General features: G+C 33.9%; 1 protein-coding gene across 4 annotated transcripts in view; it reads left to right on the plus strand.

Moving 5' to 3' along the window:
* DAAM (disheveled-associated activator of morphogenesis-like protein) overlaps positions 1-24,580 on the plus strand; it is a 134,916-nt gene that overhangs the window by 33,681 nt on the left and 76,655 nt on the right. For 2 of the 4 annotated variants that reach the window (XM_034977073.2, XM_069503991.1), the window contains exon 1: positions 6,226-6,407. The exons of 1 other annotated variant lie outside the window; for it this stretch is intronic. Coding sequence is in view for 1 of the 3 variants with exons in the window: in XM_069503990.1 (XP_069360091.1) it covers positions 8,269-8,271 (3 nt within the window). In the remaining 2 variants the exon portion in view is untranslated. Of the gene's footprint in view, positions 1-6,225; positions 6,408-8,120; positions 8,272-24,580 lie in introns of those variants that run through there. One more of the 4 variants, XM_069503990.1, reaches the window with a different exon arrangement.

Below are 24,580 nucleotides of genomic sequence, written 5' to 3' on the forward strand. Positions count from 1 at the left end.
TATTTTGGCACTGGCAGTATGTAAAATGTGGTTAAAGGTCCTCCGGTCATGATAAGTACCTAGAGGAGACGAGCTTCTAATCCTGCCGGTTTTGTAATTTTTGATAAGTATTTAAAATTGTCTATATACCTACCAGTGGTAGATGCATTTGAGGATTCCAAAGTAGGTACTAGTAAAAGTTTAACTGATTAAAACATATTTTTATTTATTTACACGATATTTCATGTAAAATGAGACGAGATGAATCTTGCCAGATGTGTTTTGAAGTGGAGACCAGTGTCGGAAGGCGCACAATGGACCGACTATCTTAAGATGGTAGCGGGATAAGGAAGATGTGTGGTGGCAAGCCTCGAATGAGAAGGGTGGGAAGGAACTATATCCAGCACTGGATACATATAGATTGATGTATCATAACGCTGAGGTAAGGAAGCTGAAGATAAGGACACAATACAGGCGACGCCAAACTTCTTGAATGCTCTGATGATGATAAATAACGTCGTATCAGCATTAAACAGATATCAGTGGGAAGTGGCAAGCAGCGAGAATACAGCAGCGCAGTTCTAAGCTCGCTTCGTGTATCCGTTGTGAGGTGCAGTAAAAAGCTTTGTGTTTAATTTACCTACGAAAACAAGAATGTGCATTTAAGAAGTTTGGCGTCATCCACAGAAATATGAAGTCTCGATTCCTCCTACATCAATCTACGTCACTTATACTTGTGGTACCTTCAATGCGCACCACTGAAAACATTGATCGGATGCGGACGTGTTTCTCCAGACGATATCGGATCGGTTGATGTAGAAACGCTTTTGACGTTTCAAGTTTTTGCTCCGGTTCCGGAGGAAATACTCTCAGACAATACAGAATACAGATACTAGGTTTTTTGATAACTATAATAAAATGGGAGAGAAATTACACTTGTACGTAAAATATTTTTTTAAAGTATTTAAAGAGTTTGGGTGTAATGGACAGTGAGTTTCATGGAGCGTGTCGTAAATAAATTGAAGCTGCAAGTTGCTATGCGTTTTTATAAGTGGGCTTTTGATGCCTGTAAAGGTCCAATATTAAAAAGTCTCCGGCCGGAAGCAAATCCATACTATAATATTATAAATGCGAAAGTGTATCTGTCTGTCTGCTAGCCTTTCACGGCCCATCCGTTCAACCGATTTTGATGAAATTTGGTACAGAGATAGCTTGCATCCCGGAAAATCAAAGAGTTCCCTCGGGATTTTTGAAAACCTACATCCACGCGGACGAAGTCGCGGGCATCATCTAGTAATTTAATAAACAATCAAGTATTACTTTTTTTAATGAAAATGAGCCCTTTCCCCTCCAACTAAGCGTAAATCTTGTGCTAGAAGTGGTCTTACGACAAAAGTGCAAAGGGTGGGGCTTGAATTGGATTGGATTTCAGTCAGCTTCTTAACCGTATAGCGATTATATCTAGATTTTTTTTAGTTTTTATCGGAACTAGCTTATGCTCGCGACATCGTCCGCGTGGACTACACAAATTTCAAATCCATATTTCACACCCTTAGGGATTGAATTTTCAAAAATCCTTTCTTAGCGGATGCCTACGTCATAATAACTATCTGCATGCAAATTTCAGCCCGATCCGTTCAGTATTTTGAGTGTCAGTCACCTTTTCCTTTTATATATTTAAGATAACCTTTATGAGCTACCTTATCTATATTAGAAGCCTACCTAACTAACATTAATATTTTTTAGGTTATTTTGCATTAGATTGAGGTGTTGCGGTTGAAACCGCAGGCTTTAACTAGTTAGTTGCACATGCCCAGGTGTGTACAATAATTGATTGATCGAAAGGTTAGCTCGCTCGCAATCAATAGAGAACGTTGGTAATCGTTCGTGATAAGTGAAAGTGATCTTGGAAAATGTAATGCAGAAAATAGATAGGTATCTAGGTACCTACCTAATACAATTTAAGTATAGGTTGATATATTATGGTAATAAATTAACAAATATTTATTACGGGCATTAAATCAAGTAGTACATTAGATGCAAAATTTTAACGAAGAAATTATTTTTGCACAACGTATCTTTAGAGACTTGAATGAAGTACAAAAAAATGAATAGGTACTTGATAGATGATGCTCGCGACTTCGTTCGCGTGGATTTAGGTTTTTGAAAATCCCGTGGGAACTCTGGGAACTCTTTGATTTTCCGGGATAAAAGTAGCCTATGTCCTTTTATTCTGAATTGCTGACATAGAAGCATACGTAGCTTAAAGAGTCATCAATTCGTCCTAAATGGTTTTTTTTAGATTTTGACGTTGACTCTATACTTATTATGAGTCATTAACGTAAGTATATGGAATACAATAAAACTGTTTCAACACAAAGCATCTTTGACTCGTCTACATTACGATTTTTGGTAGCGCACTGCAGTTTTGCAATGCAAACAAATTCTTTCATTAAGCTGAATTTATAAATTAACTAATTAATTACCATTGCGTTATTGTTTACATTTACGTGTCTAATTAGTGTAACGACATTCAGGAGTGATACTTTAATAGTATGAATTGAATAAATAAATAAATTTCATTGACATTAACACTGCTTCTGATGTGATGAGTGATGAGTTGACACTCAATAGTTAGTATACATAATATACCAAACTAACTGGCCGGCCTTGTTTATAATCCAATCCAATCCATCTGCCCGTACTATTCGTTCTCTGCTGGACATAGGCCTTTTCAAGATCACGCCACCAAGCACGGTCCTCCGCCTTCCTCATCCACCCGCTTCCCGCCACTTTCTTCAGGTCATCGGTCCCGAGCGGGCTGAAGGTCGTCCTACACTGCGCTTACCGGTACGTGGGTCTCCACTCCAGAACGCGTCTGCCCCATCGGCCGTCGGTTTTGCGACAGACATGTCCTGCCCACTGCCACTTCAGCCTGCTAATCCTTTAAGCTATGTCGGTCGCTTTTGTGCTTCTGCGAATTTTCTCGTTCCTGTTCGCCCTTGTGTCATTTGGGTGGAATTTTCAAAAATCCTGAAATACGTATTCCTACATTTTTAACCGAATGCCCAAATACCAATGGCAATTTTCAAGAATAAAACTAATGAAAAATAACGATCTCTCATACAATCTTTCATACCATATCATCCCTTTAGGGATGGAGTTTCCAAAAATCCATTTGGGTTTTAATTTTTTTAAATACAGGGTACCTACTTAATAAAATGACCTAGGTGTTCGCTTCTCTCACTTTGGAAATATTTAGGGATGCGAGATTTTAATTTAAAACAATGTGGCTAATTCTGTTGTATACCTTGCCACAGAATATATAATATATAGTACGTTGCATCTCTAAAAGTGCTCTAAACCATATTAAAATAACAGGTCTAAATGTTCCTATTGCTATCTCTTTCATAATACACCCTGAGGAAAAGGTTCGCGTTAGATTTAGACCTGTCAAATTGATTTAGTTTTGAGATTGTGTACAACAGAATTAGTCACAATTGTCTACCTTTATCGAAGCTATCAGCAAAATTATCACAATTATGTGTCACCGTCGTTGTTATCTCAGTGGCTGGCATAGACTTGATTGAACGCCATCTTATCTAGCTGTTTTTCAAAATAAACAAACTCGTAGATATAGACTAGCTTATACTCGCGACTTCGTCCGCGTGGACTATACAAATTTCAAACCCCTGTTTTACCCCTTTAGGGGTTGAATTTTTAAAAATCCTTTCTTAGCGGATGTCTACGTCATATCGATCGATCCCTCCAGTAGTTTGAGCTGTGCGTTGATAGATCAGTCAGTCACATTTTCCTTTTATATATTTAGATGTCAGGCCATGTCTATTCATGTGGCCGTGGGTACTGCTAATATGCGACAATGTGGCATGCTACTGATGGGAATATAAATTTTTGCAGCCTCATGTAACCTGTCTATCTTGTATCGAGATGTACGAGTTATAGACTAGTGCTTGGCTGCAATCAAGTAAGCTTGCTGGCAAGTGATGATGCAGCCTCAGATGGAGTGTGCTTGCTTGGTGCGACATACCACAGTCTGCCATGTAACATGCGCCCCTGTGGCATGCCGCAATGTCGCACTAGGATGCTCTGGCGTAAATGAATCTTAATCTATTTGTTACGATTTCATCTGTTCGGCAGGCACTTCCGAATTATTGAGGACGGACTTAAGGCGGAATCTACGATGAGAACTTAGAACACTTGGGTAGGACCTACGGTAGGTCTATCAAGAGAATCCGAGTAGGTAAAGTATTTTTATATAGACTGACGAGTTGAAAGGGATTTAGCACTTGTTAGGTTTTCTTTGTTTGCTCTAAGATTAAAAGTGCTTTAGCTAACATACAATCCAGATTATCCACAAAAGCGCAGATTAAGTAGGATAATACCTTAATCGTTGCGAGTCTTTGTTGCGTATGTATCGCTCCATATATGCATCAAGGCGTTGCGTATCCAACGTTGAATACTGATCCTATTCGACAATTTTAAAGTCTTAGACCGAAAAGGGACGAAGGGGAAAAACTTGGTCGGTTTTTATTTAATGCAAAACTTTGAAGCATACTTATTTATCAAGATAGTAATTACCAAACGTAAAAAAAGCTAGCAGACGGACAAACAGACATACTTTAGCATTTATAATAATATTGCTATTTCAACAATTTTCTTTGACAGATAAATAAGACACAAAAATAAAAGGTGATCTATGCAAAATAACACGATTCGTTGCAACCGTTTGATAGTAACGTTTTTTGTTGCAGGTAATTTAACATTCAAGAGGCATGTCCAATAAAAACGAACGATCGGAGACGAGCAGGGTGAGCCGTGTGATTGTTTTCTAACTTTTCTCTTATCTGTGCGTCGTGACATTGCTACCTACTTTTGGCTAGGGCTACCACATCTACTACGTACCTACTTCTATTAAGTGGCAAGTTCATCATCAACTCACCACCGGCCCACTATACCAGCACGGGTCCTCTCAGAATGAGAATTAAATTAAATGAAATTAGTTCAGTTAGATTGGAATCCATACAATTTTGAGAACATTATGGAGAACTCTCAGGCATGCAAGTTTCCTCATAATATTTTTCTTCACCGCTAAACGGCGATAGCTTAGTGGTTAAGGCGTTGCCTCTTATTTGGGGGTTCCGGCGTTCCATCTCTGGCACGCACCTCTAACTTATTGGAGTACATGTGTTTTTTTCGTTTAAATGTTGCTTGCTTTATCGACGAAGGAAAACATCGCGAAGAATCCTGTATGAATTAATATTTATTGTATAATACATTCAACTTTATTTAATTAAGTAGGTAAGTATTTACCTACATAATTAAATAAAGTTGAAGTGAACAGACATCTTCTAGGTTAATAAATAATCTAAATACATAAAAGGAAAAGGTGACTGACTGAATAACTAACTGACTGATCTATAAACGCACAGCTCAAACTACTGGAGGGATCGGGAAAATTGGCATGCAGATACTCGTAGCTATTATGACGTAGGCATCCGCTAAGAAAGGATTTTTGGAAATTCAACCCCTAAGGGGGTTTGATATTTGTGTATAGTCTACGCGGACGAAGTCGCGGAGATAAGCTAGTTAGTAATATTATTGCTAATAGAATGTAACATAAATATTGTCATATTGTGTATCAGTGTAATCAGACTACAGATAGCTAAACAATGAATGATAGTGATAATAACTAAATGATAGGGTTGAAATGTGTTGAAATACTATATAAGTATATCTATGTACTAGTTGACCCGCCCCGGCTTCGCACGGGGAACCTACCTATTCCATTGACAAGATATGAGTATGAATGTGTATCTATTAGGATTTACCTACTTATCTACTTGTACACATTCCTCGTGAAATGGTCTGAATACTGTCAAACCCGTATTTGATTACACTGAGAGATTTAGTTGTGTACTACCAATTTTTTTTTACCGGAACTAAACCTGTTTTAGTCGCAACCCGCGACTTAGTCCGCGTAGATCTAGGTTTAAATTAAAAATCTCGTGGGCACTCTTTGATTTTCCGACATAAAAAGCAGCCTATGCCACTTTCCAGATCTTTTAGCTTTCTGTGTTGTTATGCTAAAGCTCTTCATAAGTCAAACTGAAGCTCGCAATGCAGCCTGCAAGTGAAATGGTAACCCTACTATCGAATTGCAAGCAAGGCGCCCATCGCCCGTTCGCCTCCGCCGCGAAGCCTCGAGGCCCAGTCACCTGCCGAGTAGCGCTTGCTACACTCGCGGAATGTTCTATCTATAGCGATCGATTCGTACCGAACTTTATGTTTTTTTAGCATCGCTTTTACCCGCGAAATTGTGACGTGACAAAAATAATAGTGCTTGTGACAAGAAAAAAATTTTTTTGGGGTCTTGATTTTTGTTGAATCTAATTTTTTTGGATGGGCAGGTAACGTTTAAAAATATATTACAATTTTAAATTGTTTATTTGTTAAATATATTATTTGTTTGTTTCTTCTGGATATTACAATAATATACTTACACGTATAGTATATTATACGAATGAATGTTCAGCTAATGTTAATTCTGTAAATTTTATTTTAATTTACATGCCTAATTAATAAATAATGATTATGTATAGTATGAATATAAATAGCAATAGGGATTGTAAAACTTCTTTTGGATTAATGATACGATAATACTTAAATGACTTTGCACGATAGTCGTATCTAAATAGATAAGGATTCGTATTTTGTAACTTATGCAGTTATCTATACATATAAGGATTTTTTTTTTATTTTTTTTATGCTAATTATATAAAGTAACGAATAGGAGCAAAAAATCGTTATCTATGACGAGGAATTTTTGTTATATTCTAGTAAATTAATATGCATACATACCTACCATATTGTTTAATTATAATAAGTTATTATATTTTATACGTTTAGGTACCATATTAATAAGCATATATAGAATATTTGAATATAAATAAAATGGATATGTATTTCTGAATAATATGATGAGATCATTAATTAAGAAGGCTTATAAATATACATTTTACTCATTAAGTATATATTTATTTATAGGCATATGTAGAATAGATGTTAACTTTTAATACATATACCATTAGAATTTAGAGAATACATATTACTTACTCAAATGTCTCGCTTGTAAAAATATTATAGACAGGACAGGATATAGGTATTTCCAGTTCCAATATAGTTATATATGATACCTACCTATGAAAGATATTATCTATACATACATATATACCTCTGATATAAAAATAAATCAAACATTATGTGTGATTTTTGCATATCAACGGCTTATCAGGAAGGAGATTTCTATTTACCAATCTGTTATCACAATAATAATTCTTATCTTCAAAAAATGGATAAATAAAGTTTTTGGTGTAAAAGAAATATGTTCGTATAATAGGTTTTTAAACAAGATAATTTACATACTCATAATACATTATTTACTATCTATGTAGTCTAGTTATGATTATAACTAGATAATGCCCGCGACTTTTTTCACGTGGATTTAGGTTTATAAAATACTCGTGCAAACTTTTTGATTTTCCGGGATCCTTTGTCACTCTCCAGGTCTTTACCTATATGTACATATACAAATCACGTCAATAATACTCCATTGCCACTCGCGTGATTGAAGGACAAACCAACAAACAAACACACTTTTGCATTTATAGTATTCGTAGGGATTACAAAGACGTTAACCTAGAATAAAACTAAAGATCCAGTTTCAATGTTGGCGACCTTTCCAACAAATGAGGAAAGCGTGGTGATTAAATTAATTATAATTTTGCACGACCGACGACGTTCAATACCTATTGCGATTCAAGTTTTGCATTTTTATTAATATTCTAAAAGTCTTCGCACATTACATAGACTTGACGCCGACTCTGATTGAAAAGTATGGGAATGGGAGCTTTTATCGTGTTCTTTAACATTAATTACAAAATTAACATAAACAAAACTTATTTAAGACTGCTCCGAAATAGTTACAAAGGAAATACCGATTTAAAAAACTTGTATCCAGAGCCTAGTCAAGTTAGAAAAGAAGTAAAGTTGTCAATTTACAATTATTTTTGTGTTCTACCCTCATACGTTAAAGTGACAAGACAAAGATAGATAAAAAATAGTCGCTTTGGCAATGTGGCAAGTTGATTGATCAATGCAGTTAATTTAATGATATTAATTTGTTTTATTATATTAGTTAATCTTTGAAAGTAATAAATTAGTGTGTTGTGTTCGATTTCGTGACCTGGGCGACCTATATCAGGAAAGGTTATGGTATGTATCGCTCAATTTTAGATTCGTATATTTTATCACACAATTTATTATGTTGGGTTTTTATTCACCTGAATCTTATTATTTAAACTCCTAGATATCTTATAGAATTATATTACTTACTTGAATGTACTGCTCAATTTCACGAAAAATCAGTAAAAACGAAGATGTACATAAAATTAATGTAACCATATTGTTTAACGGTTCATCATCATCATTATTATCATCAACCCGTCACCGGCTCTCAACTGACCACGTTTGATCTCGGAACGAGAAGGGTTTGGCTATAGTCTACCACGCTGGCCAAGTGCGGGTTGGCAGACTTTACACCCCTTTGATAACATTATGGAAAACTCTCAAGCATATCTACAGGTTCACTCACGATGTTTTTCTTCACCGGTAAAGCAAGTGATACATTTTATAAATTGCTCAAAACGCACATAACTTCGTAAAGTTAGAGGTGCGTGCCAGGGACCCTCTTTGATCAGACCAGACCTGACTGAGTCAGTTATAAATTAATAACTGACTGGCTTACAATCAACATACTTACAGCCTAAACCGCTGGTTCTACAAACTTAAAATTTTGCGTGTAAGTATTTTCTTATAATGTAGAGCTCCATTTGGATTTTCAAAATTCTGGCCGAACAAGGCCGAGGTAGATCACTGAATCATGGCTCTGTGTCCCGTATTTTTATACATTTATAAGATAAAATATGGGTATTAATGTAGGTACAACATGCCATCATTACATTAAAAAAAATTCCGATGACAAAAAAAATTCTGTGACTCAAACTATTTTTCTTCCTATATTTTCTAAGCTAATGGATCTTAGGTGTGTCAACTCGGATTTCTAAACAAAGCACTAAGTATTTACTGACTTGTTCCTCAATGTCACCGTATAAATTACACCTTTACTATTGACTACCGGTCTGCCGCCAAGTTAGTCTGCATTCTTTTAGATTTTTGAATCATATTCACTTACCATTTCTTTCAGTTGAAATGTTTTTATTAATTTATTTATTCGGTTTATTTATTTGATTTAATCTATAGTTATCTACTGGGAAAAATTTGTAGCAACAGCAAATGCAAAATACAAGTAAAATTTATTAGTGACTGAGGTAAATTTTTATTACGTCTAGTACATATTTGTTGAGTTTAGTTAACTTAACTATGTTGTTATAATCATTATTACTAGTTTAACCTTGTAAAAGTAGTACATCTAAGCTCATATTTAATGTTTTTAATGTTACATACCTACCCAGTAGGTAGGTGTATTTAAAATGGTTGAAAAAATGAAAAATATACTTTAGATACTAGGAGACTTCGTACGAGTACCGACTACCGAAAATCCTTATTGCCTAATTTCTCTAAGCAATTAGCCATGGTTTAGTTAAACATTCTTTGTATGTGTAAACCTTTTTGAAAATAGTTAAATGCTTGTTGAAATTGGCCTTAGTCTAATAAAATGTCGTGTTCCTAGACCCAGCTTTTTAAACTGTACGTTAATATGTCCTTGAATCAGTTCTTTCTTTTAAGTAATGAGTATTTGTATACTTTAAAAAAGTAATATTTAAAACAAAATACTTGACTGCCTAAATACCAAAAAGTATAAAAATGTAGACTGATGAACACATAACACTCCTTCGTGTTGCGCAGCCGTGTAAAGTTTAAAAAGTACCAACCAAAAACTAACTAAAATTCGTTCTATTACCGACTAAAATCGTCATTTCCACAATATGTTAGGATTGCGGCGCACACCGTCATGCGATGCGTGCAACAGTTACCGCAATTTAGCTCGTCATTTGCACGTCAGTTCCTATATTATGTTACAATTACTGCTGCGAGTATACTGCGCTGTGTCAAATTGAGCCATTAGTTTGCTTTATGATTGTGCGAGACTCTGTGAGACTTTAATGTCAAAGGTTCAAAGTTGTTTAGATATCGCAACTTTGATTTTGTTTAACTTTATTTCATTTGAATAAAATTACTTTGCAGAAATATTTGTAAACCTAGTAGGGTATACAATCATGTGTGTTTATGTTTTTAATTAGATCTGTAAGGCGATTTCGTAAAACCTGCATCAATCATTATTACAATCTCAATTGTTGTGATTGGTTGAATTTGTGCTATTCTTGTTGCAACAATGGATTGTAGCCAATAGTGAGCGAGCGTCAACCAATCAGAAGTGATTGCGATCGTGACAATTTAGCTGTCATTCTACCGCAATCGAGCAGCTGTTGTGCGTGTTATATTGTCTCTAAGAAATAAGTACCTAACATGTAAGAAACGATCAATAATAATTTGCAACTTCGTAAAATATAGGGAATTTTTGTTATTACAGAAAAGTCATTTAATCAGTAATAATAATTTGCAACTTTAATATCAGAAATAAATGAAAAAAAAAATGATTTTTCGAAATAATCGATCTGCTATGGTTCGAGTTATAAATTTTTTGCCACATAATTTTATTGATATTTGTGGCATAACTAATATTTTACTCAAGCGCGGTTTAGTGTGCTAATCCTTGTCGTGGTGTAACCCAAGAGTCGGTGCGACTCGGATTTGGACATAGGAAAATTGTTCTTACCGCGAGGAATTCCATTGCACCATCTTGCCATTGTGATGTTAAGCAATTTATTATATTTTTGTTTTAGAGCTGTATCAGAATTTCATACTTGGGTTGGTTTTGTTGGCTTGTTAGTCCTATGGAAGAAACGTAGATATGTCAGCGAATGCTATTGTCACTGACCTATACAAGCACGCTGGACCTGTTATTACCGACCTGTTTTTGAAGCAATTTGATTCTAGAGTGAAAGTTGCCTATCGTCTTCGGGGTGCATTCCATTATTATTAATGCATGCTGTTCTACATTTATTAATTAATTTTATTTCATTGCATTCCCTCTCCCAATTTCGTTAAAATCGGTTAAACTGATGGGCGTTGAAAATATAATAGACAGATAATAATGTTAGTATAGATAGACAGACACACTTTCGCATAAATAATATTAATTAAGTAAGTATTGATTCAAAACGCATTAAATCTATATATTATACAACGTTAGTTTTAGTATACGCAAAAACCGAAACACGTGTCGAATATTTTTACATAAATAATAAATGTACCAAATTTCAAAAATATTTAATGAAAACCTAGGAAGTTATGAGCTTGTTGTATTGAGTCGTTGTCCCGGAAAAACATGGTTACCCCAAGCAAGCGACTGAGCGAACGGGACGTCTAGCGTTGATCATGCGCGCTCCCGTTTGCGCGGCTAGAATCAGCTGGTGCATGCGGTTATTCAACTAGGTGTGCAAACTTGCAGGATTTTGAAGTATTTTTAGGTCAAAATATAACCTGTAGTAAAAATGATTGAAATCGATTCTGTTACCGATTCTGAACAAACTACTTTCAGGTTTTGCGTATACTAAAACTAACGTTGTATAAAAGAAAAAGTTGACTGACTAAAGCCTGATTCCCTTACAATCTAGCTACGGCACTGGAGTTACCTACCTATTGTAAAACAGGAAGTCAGAAATGATCTGTGGGTAGGTTTACTGCAGTCCTATTTATTTATTTATTGCAGTCGGAAAAATATAAAGTCTGCAGTTAAATATAAATTAACGTGATTATTTTAAACTGCTTTTCAACTAAAATTTACATAATATTGACGCCTATGTCTAACTTTCTTCGTCTTGTTTACATTCCAAAGAAAACGAGAGTGGTCAAGTTGGACGTTATAATGTCGGTCATTATCACCTGTATTTGCATAACAATAAGGTTCAAAATTAACAATGCTAATTCGCCTATCAGTATTCTGTGTGTATTGAAAAGATTTTTTTAAAAGTTGCGGTATGCGATTTCATGCCTTTTGGGTAGGTAGTGTTCAAATTAATAACTATTGGGAGAGCGCTTTCACTAAAAAACGTTTATAATCGTGCTTCGGAAAACCTGTAGTTACTTGGTTACAAATTTTTAGATAGGTAGGCACCTAGGTACTTATTGCGTAATTTTAACGAACCTACTTTCTTTCGTAATAGGCAGATTCTAGACCTTTGTCAACTATAGTCTATTTTTTAATCCCAGAGACTAAAATGACAACTAGACATGTCACATTTAAGAATAATGATACCAGTAGGTCGATTTGTTAAAACCTGCATCAATCATTGTTACAATTTCAATTGTTGTGATCGGCTGAATTTGTGCGATTTTTGTTGCAACAGTGCATTGTAGCTAATAGTGAGCGAGCGTCAACCAGTCAGAGGTGATTGTGATCGTGACATAGTAGCTGTCATTCTACCGCAATCGAGCAGCTGCTTAGCAAAATTAGTGTTGTCCTTATGATTCTGGTTCAGAATAAAATTGTTAATAAAATAATATTTCGTGCATAACGAGTAAAATAAACATACGAAATGTGTAACAATGAGATTAAAAAGTAACACTAATCACATATTATTTGAAAGACTTGAAGAATAATTATTAGTAACAAAAATACAAAAAATAATTTACCTACTTCTATTTATCTCAGAAAATCAAAGAGATCCCAAGTAGTTTTTGAAAACCTAAATCCACGCGGACAAAGTCGCAGGCATCAGCTAGTATGAAAACGAATATATAAATAAACCTCAAAGAAAGTCATACACTAGTAACTACTGCTTTCATTTTCACATTAATCAAGCGTTATATTTTCCCATTAATCAAGCATTATATTTTCTTCGGATTAACTACTCGCCTGCTATCATGGTAGACTAATGATAGAAAACCATGTACGAAACGAAAGTGTACGGGTTTTACGATGCGACGATGCGCGATGGTCTGTGCGTGCGTATACGCGCTTTTCTCTTGACCTCAGACCTCACATCAATATTCATCGGCCGTCACTTTGAAGGGCGACTGTACACGTCGCCTGTTATCTACTTCTTCTTCTTATTTTGCTTTATGGCTTTCAGTAGTGCCACACCGAGCACAATGATATATCTACTTGTACTTACCACAGTCCACGACGACCTTCTAACAAAGCGTCGAGGCTTCGACGTCACTGGCAGGCGTCAAAATGATATATAGTAGACTAGCTTAGCCACTTCGTCCGCGTGGACTACACAAATTTCAAAAAGCCTATACCATGGGGTTGAAATCTATATTTTGTAATTTTTTTTTTTTTTTGGTTCCCAAGTCCCCTTTTCTGTGCAAAGAGCATATTACACAACTCTTCTACATTGCGATTGTTTTATAGTTACTTATATTTAAAACCTTCTGAAATCTTAATAAAAATAAAATCTATTCGTTTCACGAAATCATTGTAGAATATTCGCGGCTTTCTATGAAGTTTGGAATGTCGATTTGATGGTTGTCTGTTTTAGAAATGGCGCCAGATAAGTTTTATGTTTTGTTTTATTAATTTTATTGTTTTAAATTAATTTTGCATAATTTAGTGATGCTGTGGCGATTTCTACATCAATTATATTCAGTAATGGGGTTGCAAGAAAAATTCATTGATTAAACATCCGAATCCATCTCCTAATAATACTCCTACTCGTAATAAATTTTAAAGTTTGGATGTTTGTATGTTTGTTACTCCTCCACGCCACAATGCGAAACGATTTGGTTGCATTTTGGAAGGAAAAAATAAATAGCATAGGTTACTAGCAAATAAATAATATTCACACGCGGACACGCGGACGAAGTCTTCGACATCATTTAGTTTTATATAATAACAATTCAGTGAGTATAGTTGGTCGGTACGTGTGATGGCACCTTAATGTATAGTTTATTCAATCCGATCCAAACTGGGTTAAGTACAAAACAATTAATCTTGAATTTTACGGTAGCCAATAGCCATTGTTGTTCAATGGCGATGGTTTGATCGTTATCAAGGGCAGTAGGTCTGCTCTGCTATCAGTCTTTTAACTAACGTTTGCTTTCGATTTTGGTTTTTTACTATCTCCATGGTGCAATAGCAACCATGTCTTATAAGTGAGAACTCCTGGGGTCAATAGGGTCTTGGACTGTAGTAATAAAATGAAGTGATTTTTTGTATAGCGGTAGTTTATGGGACTAGGATTAATTATTAAAAAGTATAATTTTAAAAAATCATGATTTTATTTATTTTTAACATGAACGTCACGTTGTACGGAAGATGATTAATAACGTCATATCCTAAACGACAATTTTGCAATTTTTTGACATAAAAATCGAGAAGAATAAATAATTCAAAAAATTGAAAAATTGTAATTTATGCGGGAAAATATTTTTTATGTTAAAAAAAAATAAAAATATTTGTCGTTTACGCCTTGTCACGTCATTAATCGCCTTTCGTACAGCGTGACGTTAAGAATTAATTATTTTAAAATAAATAAAAAGCATGATTTTTTAAATTATTCTCTTTAAATAATGAATTCTAGCCCCATAAACTATCACTATACAAAAAATCACTAAACTTCATTTTATTACTACAGTCAAGACCCTATTTTCTGTGAGGGCAGCGTGGCTATGCTGCTTTTTGCTATCGAGTGAGATCACAGTCAAGGGTTAGACTTTTGATCAAAGAAGGTCACATGGCTTATCTTGGCTTTGCTTGGGACTGTGTGCTAGTTTTGATCTTTGTACCATCTGTCAGACTAGCTAATGCCCGCGACTTCGCCTGCGTGCAATTAAAAAATCTAAAATCTAAAAAATCTCACTGGAATTTCTACCCTAAGAATACCCTCTTTAATGGAGGTCCACGTAATAGAATAGAATAGAATATATTTTTATTCAAGTAAACTTTTACAAGTGCTTTTGAATCGTCAACTAATTTTTAATAAATTAAAAAATAAGTTTAATTTACCACTTTACATATTTTATAAAAATAATATATTTCAAGTTGCTAGACACAGCTTTACCTCGCCAAAAAACTGGCCCATCAGTTTGGCGAGTTAGAATTAATGTAAGAGCCCTGTAAAATTATATAAGAATAAATAAATTTAAAAAAAAGCAGTTTGAAGTGTACCACTGTAGGTACGCTGATGTCGTTCCGCAGTTGGTTTCTCCCTTTATACATTATAATAAAGATGATGATAATATCTTGATGTCAGCTACTGAGTAGTTTCACTTTCATGCTCGTATCTTTCTGTAGAAGAGATTGTGACTTATTTCAATAGGCAGTTTGTATGATAGACGATAATATAACGTCACAACAAATGTTTACCTTTTGGTCTTTAGTCTGATGATGGTATGATAGCTATAATCCTTTAGAGCCTAATTCTGTTGTAACCTAAGTCGACAGGTCTAAATCTAGTGTTTTTTTTCGTAAGGAACATTACGAAAGGGAAAGCAATACATTTTTTGCGGGAGATTGTAATAATGATGGCAGGTTTTACGAAATCGTCCTATTGATTTATAGGTTTTGAGGCATTGACTAAAATGACAGGACCTACCTGTCGTTTTAGGTATTCGCGAGCCTGACTGCAATAGGTAACCTATTGCAGTCAGGCTCGCGAATACCTACGACAACGGACAGGTTGATTTTAAAATCACCTTCTGCACTATTATACTGCCTATTTCTAGCATATATTTAGGTTTAGGGGAAAGAGGAATATTAGTCTAGTAATGTTTAATAGTAAATGTTTATAGTAGAGCAGAACCTCATGAAAAATACGGAAATGAAATTCAAAAGTTAGCAACACTGTACTCTGTGAATATCCTATGTATATGGTAGGTACTACTCTGTGGTAAATATTGTAACTTGTGTCATAGTGATAATAATTATTTGTTTTTTTAAATACTTACATAAACGTGATTATGCCGAAAATTTGCCTATGCCTATTTGCCATGAGATTCTGGTCTTACTATAGTAGTAAATAATATGCTTTTTTGAGGTCATGTCTATGTCATTTGTTTTTTGTATGTTGGTTAGGTATCGAGGCTTTTAATTTAGCATTCAATGGTTCGACTGTCGAAACGTGATAGCGGTAATAGAACAATTTGAATTTACAATTAGTTGCTGATAACATTTAATTTGTTTAGAGGTTAGGGTTACCATGTTTTTGAGGTTGGAAATTAAATATTACTCATGGTCATGAACTAATAATTAGTGCTTTTAATTTTCAAAGTAAGATAACTATATCAAGTGGGGTATCATATTATGAAAGGGCTTCACTGTTGCATTCAAAAACATATTTTGTTTATTTTTATGCATCACAGTTTTTGAATTAGCGTGAAAAATGACGAAAAAATACGACTGTAGTACGGAACCCTCGTTGCCCGAGCCTGACTCGCACTTGGCCGGTTTTTATTTTTGTTATGATATTTCTAGGCCATCTGCAATCAGTCATTGGTATGGACTATAGTCAGATTTTTATGAGTGTGTCAAGAGTTGGGAGAAGGTCATTCCATCGAAAAACTCTTCTCATAAGGCTTTCGCTGGCTTGTAATATGTACGAATTGTCAGTTTAAGTAACATAAAAATGCAACTCCTCAATATATCGAATTAGGTTGCCTGCACATCGGATTGAAAGAGAGGTGATGCAAAATTATGTAGGTTAGGTAGTTAAGCAATAAGAATGAAACAATAGTATGTAAGATTTCTTTATTAGTATTGTTAGTCCATAAGCGGTAGTAGATCATAAGCCGGCTCTCAATAAACATCTTTCACCGTTGCTGCATTTAATTATTACCATACGGCCACAACATATCTCATGGCGACCCTGCCAGTCGGTGCATGCCTAATCTAAGTGCGTGCACCGGCTGGGCACCGATCAAGAAGAAGCCTACACAATTTTCTAAAGAATATCAAGGTTCAAGACTCAATTAGAACAAAAATAAGAAAATAATTCCACGTCCTGTATTAAAAATCAAGAAACACTAACATCAAGAAATAAGTTCAAAAATGAATCGCTTATGAACAGAAGACAATCTCAAGCTTCATTGATCGGCCCAGCATCATCGTGCGTCCAGGGTTATCCCGGCCACAACTAGGAGGTGTCCAGGGTATTCCCGGCCCAGTTCGAGGAGTCCAGGGTTTTCCCGGCCCACTAAGATGCAGTAAAGAAGAGGCGCAGACTCCAGACCTCCGGACCTGATGACCAAAACCAGTCCTGATGACGACGGCGACTACACGGCGGTCACGAAATTGATTAATAAAATGCGTCGCTAACAGTTAAAGTAAGTGCAATTTATCTCTCGTAATGGGCAAATAGGTAGAATGTGTAGGTATTGTAATTTTTTTGGTAGATAATTTAATTTTGTACGTATAGGGTAGGAGAATATTGGTAATTTTTTTAAAATAATAAATAATACTTGCTCCACTATCTACTAATAAGATCCATTCGTGCTTTATTTGTAAGAATTTATATAGTGTGTAGGATAGTTTAAACTAATAATAGATAATAATTAATAAATGAATAAGTAGGTACTTACTTCTTTCGTAAATATTAATAATTCAGAGAATTATAACGGTGTCATCGCGTGGTCAACGACACACGCGTACCCGAACATTTTGTATTGTTATACGAGACAATGGTTTTGCTCGAGATGCAATTTGCAAATACAACGAAATGAATATGAAATAAGGAGAATTTTTTTCCCTACAGACGTTTTTCGTCTAGTTTCGTGCTAGTTTTGACGATATAAGACTTTATTCGGCTTTGACAAATTAGGACTTTGCAAACCAAAGGCTTGATCACCCTTCGGCTGTAGAAGTGCTAGGTATAAAATATACAATTATTTATTTTGGGATTGAGACATACTGACGTAGGAAGATGATTATTATTTATTTATTTGGACGCGATGTTTTGCGCATATTTAGTACCTCCTCATTCAACTATATATTTGTCTAGACTCTTGATCATTATCTACCGCGCTGGTGTTAGTGAAAGACCTAGAATTTTTATGAAAAGTTGAATGTTATTGAAATACTTATTGAAAGAAATAAGTTTGATGAAGATTATAAGTGTTATGAAAAATGCTCGCAAGCATGTTATGTTAAATATTGATTAGGAGAGTACGCGCCGCGTTTGTTGATTTGTTTATTTATTTGTATTATGTGAAGAAGTGAGTGAGGGCGCTGGAGTGCGCAACGCAAACATTATCTCTGTGTTACTTGTACGATTAAAAATAGTTACAGTGTGATATGGGATATATTACGTGAAAATTTACGTGAAATAGTGAAAAAGAAATTAAGTTTTATATAAATTTTACAAGAAAACCATACAATAACAGAAGAAAACAGTGCAAAAGTGAATAAGCATAGTGCCACAAAACTGTTATATTAGTGCCAAAAACAAAGAACGAAGTTATAAGCATTAAATAGAAATAATTAAATACGAGTAAAAACACTAATATAAGTGGTTAACGGCGATAATTTTAATAAAAATTACAATAACCTAAAAAAAATTATAACGGATTTGTCCGGCGTCATGTCGGTAAAGCAGTAGATATACCTAGACGGCTGACAGAGTACTTCGCCCGCGGCCAGCTGTTTGTTGTTTGTTACCTACCTACTGTCGAGTTTAATTAAAAATATATATTGCATGCAATTGCATGTCTTTAGTAGCATCTAAAATGGAAGAAATAACTGAAATTCTAAAAAATATACAACTTGAGATGCAAACTCAAAAACAAGAACTACACATTTTTGAAAAAAGTATAACGGAATCCATAAACAACAACATAAACCAAAAATTTTCGGAAATGGAATTAAAATATACTGAATTAAACAATAAAGTCGAAGAACAAGAAAAACGTATAGATTTAATAGAAAAATATATAAGAAGAAAAAATTTAGTAATTTTTGGAATTGAAGAGAAGGAAAAGGATTATGATGATTTAACGAAGGATGTTTTGACAATAATCAATGGAAAAATGTCAGTGGAGTTAAATACTTCAGAAATAGAATCTCTTCATAGAATAGGCAAGAAGGGTGATAAGAAAAGGCCAATAATATTGTCTCTTACCACTGTAAGTAAAAAGATACAAATAATGAAAAGCAAGAACACTTTAAATGATACACCATATTATATAAAAGAAGATTATCCACAAAAAATTTTAAAAGAAAGGATAACTCTCAATGAAAAAGTAAAGATATTAAGAAACGAAGGAAAAAATGCTATAATTAAATACAACAAAATAGTAATATTAAATGAAATAATGCAACAGTCAAAAAACAAAATAAGTTTGCAGGAATCTCCAGAACATAGTTTAAATAATCAAAAACAACGCAAATTAAAAATGCCCCTCTCAAAACGTCATTTTAAGAAAAATAAAAAATAAAAAGTATGTAAATACTATTCACTAGCTCCCAGTACAGGTGGTCGCTGTGGGAGTGTGAGACCAAAACCCTCACATCAAATGGATATTCCATACTCCTTGAGAGTACCTATTTAGTAAGAGTTAAAAATCTGTACAGCTACTGATGGAGGAGGCCTATACCCACGAAAGGGTAACCCAATAAAGAAAAATTGAAGATATTAAATTAAGGAAAGTAGGTATTGTATAATAATAATCAATGTGTAAGGATGGGTAGCTAAATGCATAGTTAAAAAGTATAAAATGTTACCTTTGTTATACCACAGATTTATTTTAGTAAAATAATAAAATACCGAATATTATATACAAAACTAAAAACATATAATTATTATGTATATGCATTATAATAATATAGGCATTATTGGTTACTTAAAGATATATTTTCCTTGTAAATGCGAATACATATTTTTACTCAGAAAAAAGTGTATGTACCTACATGTTATGTAGGTACCTACATGTAGATTGTAGGCCTATCTACTAATCTCAAAACTAGTTATTGCAAAAGAATAAAATATGATTGTAATTTGAAAACAATGTAATGAGTTGAGAATAATTAAAACAACATAGCTAAATAACCTTTTTAACTATTTTTGGCCAGAATTTCAATCCATCAAAACTTTTTATTGTTATTTAACTGTATAATAATTTATTGTATCTATTTGCAAAAGAAAGAAGTTTAATTATTTGTTTATTTCATGTAGGATACAGTAATGAAATTGTATATTACTTCAAGGAGCTGATGATTTAAATACTAACACGTTTTTTAACGATTAATGAAATACCTACTTATATATTATTTTTGCTAGTGTGTAATCAATTATTAGAGTAGTAAGGAACAACAAACTTAAATAAAGCATACCTACCATAGCTATTGTAATTTGTAACTAAATGAAATACCTAGTACTTACCTACTGAATACTAATAAGACAAATATTATAAACTTAATGTATAGGTACCTATTGTATATCTATATCACAACAATTTATTATTATGTAGTTATGTATGTTGAAATGTGAAAAGTTGATTGAATTACTTACTTAGTTAAGCATAATATCGAATGAAATAGAATTAAGTATTAACTATGTTTAAGAAAAGTGTACTAAGTGTTTTGTTAAATTTACTTATTGGGAAATAAAGGCTATATTATTATTATTATTATTATTATGTGAAGAAGTAACTTGAAAGGAAGATGAAGACTAGGAGAGATTTATTTTGACTGTCCAGGAAATATGAATACCTGAGATGTTTACTTAATAATAGGTATTATTATGGGTTATAGAATAGAAACCTTATATTTACCGTCTTACGACGATGCTACGACAGCTATATACTGATGATGAGGACGATTTGATAGGTCAAAGAATCTTTTGAGACAACTAAGTCGATTAGTGAAATCGATACCTCAGCTATATCTAATACCTATGATGCTATTTTGAGATTATATTATTACCTATGATGAGATTTTTCGAAAGTTTTGTAAAAGTTAAATCCTTGACTGCACTTAATAGATTACGATTTTTCTAGTTATAAGTAAGGTTGGAAGTATGCCCATACGAAGTAAGAGATAAGATAAATTGCACTTGTGCACAGGAAGTAACGATAAAAAAAAATGTTTCCTTACATAATTTTAATTTTATTTAGCATTAGATTTTATTTTTGTGATTGTCATCATCTTTTCTTCTGATTCGATGTAGCGTCTAACATTTTTTTTCTTTTAAGGGGAGGGGTAACCGCATACATTTTCAGGGGAGTTGTAATATGTACGAATTGTCAGTTTAAGTAACATAAAAATGCAACTCCTCAATATATCGAATTAGGTTGCCTGCACATCGGATTGAAAGAGAGGTGATGCAAAATTATGTAGGTTAGGTAGTTAAGCAATAAGAATTAAACAATAGTATGTAAGATTTCTTTATTAGTATTGTTAGTCCATAAGCGGTAGTAGATCATAAGCCGGCTCTCAATAAACATCTTTCACCGTTGCCGCATTTAATTATTACCATACGGCCACAACATATCTCAGGCTTTGGTGCCCACAAGACAGTTCATCTTTTCTTCTAAGTGACACTGACAGACTATTCGCATGGACTTGAAGCCAGTTGCTCGATTGCGGTAGAATAACAGCTACAATGTCACGATCGCAATCTGCTCTAAATGGTTGATGCTCGCTCACTATTGGCTACAATGCATTGTTGCAACAAGAATCGCACAAATTCAGCGAATTACAACAATTGAGATTGTAATAATGATTGATGAAGGTTTAACGAAATCGACCTACTCGTATACGTATATCTTGTCTTATATTGTAGGCATTACGAGATACTCGTTTTTGATACTTTAAAATTTAGTTACGATCTGAATCAGTACTATTAATAACTAGAAGTTTGTTACTATTTCGCTCGGTGTCCTCAAAAATCAATCAGCATGGTGAACCTATGTGAGAAGTGGCCCACACCATGACGCCAACATTCCAAACAATTTCGCAATGCTCACTACGCGAATAATTAAAACCGTTATCAAATTAAACTGCTGCTAATTAGTATTATTATAGGTTAATATGCAATTGAGGGCGTTCGATGCGAACTAATTTGTTTTTAGAGTTCCGTACCCGAAATGTGCCAACGGGACCTTATTACAAAGCCTTCGCTGTCCGTCCGTCTGTCTGTTTCAGCGGACTGTATCTAATAAACCGTAATAGGTAGAGAGTTGATCACAGAGTGTGTATTTCTTTTGCCGCTGTAACAACTAATACATAATAAAAATTTCAAAATGGCCGCCATGTAAATAAAAAAGATATTAAAAAGTACATAATTTTATGCGATGGTACGGAACCTTTTTTGTGCGAGTTCGACTCGCATTTGACTGGTGTTTTTATAATTTCGGCTGTCAACCCCAAAATAATTTGTAATTAGTTTCGGATAAAAATACTGGTACCAATTTGAGTACCAGTATTTTATAACAGTTAACAGTTTTTTTTATCTATGTATAGCATGTACCACATAGAGGTCGTTGATTTGTAGGTGGTTTGTTGTAGACACTCATTTCTGTAGAGAGAGAGTCAGCGCGTGCCAGACCTTCGTTATTTCATAAAAGCTGAAAGTTTCTTTGCGTGCCTACTGTCTCCAACCAACACAGGTAGGAACCAGGATAACAGGTAATAAAGGTAAAAAAAATCTTAGTCGTAGTAGTATAAAGTCTAATTTTTTTACATTTTCTTCGGGGATAGTATTAGAAATCACGTCATGCATTGCCAGACACTTAGTGCCGTGGCAACTGCCTGCCAGACGCTCTTAAAGTTCTAAAGTTCAAGGGTGTCTGGCAGGGAGTTGCCATGATATTAAGTGTCTGTTAATGCATGACGAGATTTCTAATACTATTCCGAAGAAAATATTTAAAAAAATAGACTTTATACTACGACGTAAGATTTTTCACACATTTATTACCTGTTATCTCCCAAAGCCACCATGATCCAAACTTCATAGTCGCTGATCGTTCCTCCCTGTGTTGGGGACGATACGCTGAGAAACTTTCAGTTTTTATAAAATAACGAAGGTCTGGCACGCGCTGACTTTTAGTCCATAACTGACTATTATCTAATATTATAATTAATAGGAAAAAAAAATAGTTTGTAAGTTTGTATATAAAGCTCCGGAACTAATGATCAGATTCTCAAATTTGTTTTATTGATACTTATATGACTGAGTGCTATAGGCATTAATTATACACGTACCTACGTATCACGTAGACGTGGGGAAAGGTAATAAAAGGCAATAAAATAAAATAAAAATAAAATAAAAATCTTTTTTATTCGAATAAACTTTTACAAGTACTTACGAATAGTTGGATGCATTTAACCACTGGTTCGAAATAAGATGAGAAAGTAATTGTATTGAATTCAAAACAATTTATGTGTGCCTTATTTTTTTTTTTTTTTTTTTTTTTTTTTATTTATTAAATTAACTAACGGCTACTTACACTAATACATTTTTAAAAAAACTTAATTCTGAAAATATTACTTACTAAGTGCAGTCGCCAATTATAAGTTAATACAACATTTACAAACATATGTGACAAAATAAAAAACAAACATCAATAAGATTAAAGATAATACTTCCTACTCAAGACTTCCAATATGCAAAGATCTTTTCCCGAAACTTATATAAAGAGTCAGAATTAATGTCAATGACAGAGCTGTGGTGGTTAAGAGTTTTACATAATCTAGAGACAGGAGAATTGGCGCCAAGGACAGTTCTACACAACGGTGGACAAAGTGGTGTAATGGGTTTACGTGGATAATGGACAGGAACCTTAAATTTGAAGCTGCTCAATAGTTGAGGACAGTCGATCTTAGCATTAAAAATTTTATACAAGAATTGCAGATCTAAAAGTTCCCTACGTTTTTCTAACGAATACATTTGGAAATAAGACAATCTTTCTTTATATGCAAAATTTCTACTACCTTTTCCAACACTAGTAGCTAGGTGCCAAAGGAATCTTTTTTGGATGCGTTCAAGTCTCAAAATATGTGTTGCATAGTGAGGTCTCCAGACCACTGAACCATATTCCACGATACTCCTGACTAAGTTATTGTAGAGAAGCTTTTTTGTGCGAATATTTTTAAATACTTTAGCATTTCTAATAACAAAACCAAGCATCCTCGACGCTCGTTTAGTAATATATTCAATATGTGGGACAAATGTCAACTTTTGGTCATATACTACTCCCAAATCTCTTATAGTCTCCAATTCGTCTAATTTATGCCCGTCTATGTGGTAGTCAAAGTCTTATTGTCTACATACATACATATATTAGGTATTTACTTATATTATGTACATATTTTATAGTTACTATTGGAACTAAAGAAATATATTACTACCTTAATAAGGCAAATAATGCATATTTAATTGCTTTACGACTTTTTAATTTATTTTGCATGGCCTAATGAATAATTATTTCTTAAGCAATATTGATTAGGTTAAAAGGTATCTATAAATACTAATTAAATCTATAAATTAATGATTTTAAACTTATT

Source organism: Maniola hyperantus, chromosome 16, assembly GCF_902806685.2.
Source record: "Maniola hyperantus chromosome 16, iAphHyp1.2, whole genome shotgun sequence".
NCBI classification, from domain to species: Eukaryota; Metazoa; Arthropoda; class Insecta; order Lepidoptera; family Nymphalidae; genus Maniola; species Maniola hyperantus.